The 1,676-nt window shown below is 43.0% G+C and overlaps 1 protein-coding gene across 1 annotated transcript in view; it reads left to right on the forward strand.

Moving 5' to 3' along the window:
* Positions 1-1,676, forward strand: part of NARS (asparaginyl-tRNA synthetase) — a 23,104-nt gene that overhangs the window by 7,785 nt on the left and 13,643 nt on the right. Inside the window, exon 5 of the mRNA XM_011971713.1 lies at positions 610-688. Within this exon, the coding sequence (XP_011827103.1) occupies positions 610-688 (79 nt within the window). The remainder of the gene's footprint in view (positions 1-609; positions 689-1,676) is intronic.

Consider the following 1,676-nt stretch of genomic DNA (forward strand, 5'->3'; position numbering starts at 1 on the left):
CTGACCTCAGGTGATCTGCCCACCTCAGCCTCCCAAAGTGCTGGGATTACAGGCTTGAGCCACCACGCCCAGCCAGATTTCCAGTAGTTCTTACTGCTGATGAATTTTTCTATTATTTCCTTATTGATGGAGCTGGGGTTTTTTGGCTACATTCACCAGCCCCTTCCTCTACTCATCTCCTTTCTCCTTCATCCCCCAAACAAAAGTTAGCCTTTTTAGATACCAGGTTCTGGAAGGTATCGAAGAACTGTGGGGTCACGAAAAGGCTCCGTGTGGACTGGGATTGTTGCTATTGTGGGACGCAAGTGCTCCACTTATGACAAATGAATTCATTTATTAATTAATTTCATCTAGCAATACCTGAAATTCTTCTGGGTGTTTCTCATTACCAGTTTTACCCTAAGAAAGAAGACTTGAATTGTTTTTTTGTTTTAAACCACTCCAATACAGTGAAATGTGTTTGGTTCTGACCTGCAGTAGAGGGGCTGTCTCCAGTTTTGAACCATTTGTGATTTTTAACACTTTACTACCGTCTGTCTAATATTAGTGAAAAAGTTGGTGTGTATAAATGACATTATTGAACAAATGTTATTTATTTCAATTTGACAGGTGAAGATTAGTGCATTAGAAGGATATAGAGGCCAAAGAGTAAAGGTGTTTGGCTGGGTCCACAGGCTGCGTAGGCAAGGTAAATGGCAAAGCTTTTCCTTCTTTCTGATTTTTAAATATCTCTGGTCTTAGATGAAGAAAAACACAGATTTGCAGGGGTTTTTTTCTGCCTTTTTTTTTTTTGAGACAGAGTCTCACTTTGTTGCCCAGGCTGGAGTGCAGTTGTGCTATCTTGGCTCACTGCAACGTCCGCCTCTCAGGTTCAAACAATTCTCCTGCCTCAGCCTCCTGAGTAGCTGAGATTACAGGTTACCTGCCACCACACCTGGCTGATTTTTGTGATTTTAGTAGAGACAGTGTTTCACCATGTTGGCCAGTCTTGTCTGGAACTCCTGGCCTCATGTGATCCATCGTCTTGGCCTCCCAAAGTGCTGAGATTACAGGTATGAGTGCTTATGCCCAGCCCTCTTTTTTTTTTTTTTTGGTATGCTGGCTAGAACTCCCCCCCAGCCATCCTGCTGCCTCAGCCTGAGCAGCTGCGATTACAGGCACATAGCACCTCACCTGGCTTTAAAGGATAGAGTGATTTATATCTTAAATTTGTTCTTGTTTAAAATGACTATTGAAAGTATGAAAATTTTTAAATGCTATTTTAACAGTTAGCAATTACAGTGATGAAGACATGTCCAGTAAATATTTGTCAAGTATTTGTCAAATTGGGAGGATCGCCTGAGCCCAGGAGGCAGAGGTTGCAGTGAGCAGAAACTGCATCGCTGCACTCCAGCCTGAGCAACAGAGCGAGAAAGGAGATGAGGAGAGGAAGGAGCTGGTGAATGTAGCCAAAAAACCCCAGCTCCATCGCTAAGGAAATAATAGAAAAATTCATCAGCAATAAAAACTACTGGAAATCTGGCTGGGCGTGGTAGCTCAAGCCTATAATCCCAGCACTTTGGGAGGCTGAGGTGGGCAGATCACCTGAGGTCAGGAGTTTGAGACCAGTTTTAATTATTTAGCAAAAACCAAGGGGTGTTACCATAGGAAGTTTACATCTGAGTCTGAAACTTGGC

Source organism: Mandrillus leucophaeus, unplaced genomic scaffold (assembly GCF_000951045.1).
Source record: "Mandrillus leucophaeus isolate KB7577 unplaced genomic scaffold, Mleu.le_1.0 Scaffold124, whole genome shotgun sequence".
NCBI classification, from domain to species: Eukaryota; Metazoa; Chordata; class Mammalia; order Primates; family Cercopithecidae; genus Mandrillus; species Mandrillus leucophaeus.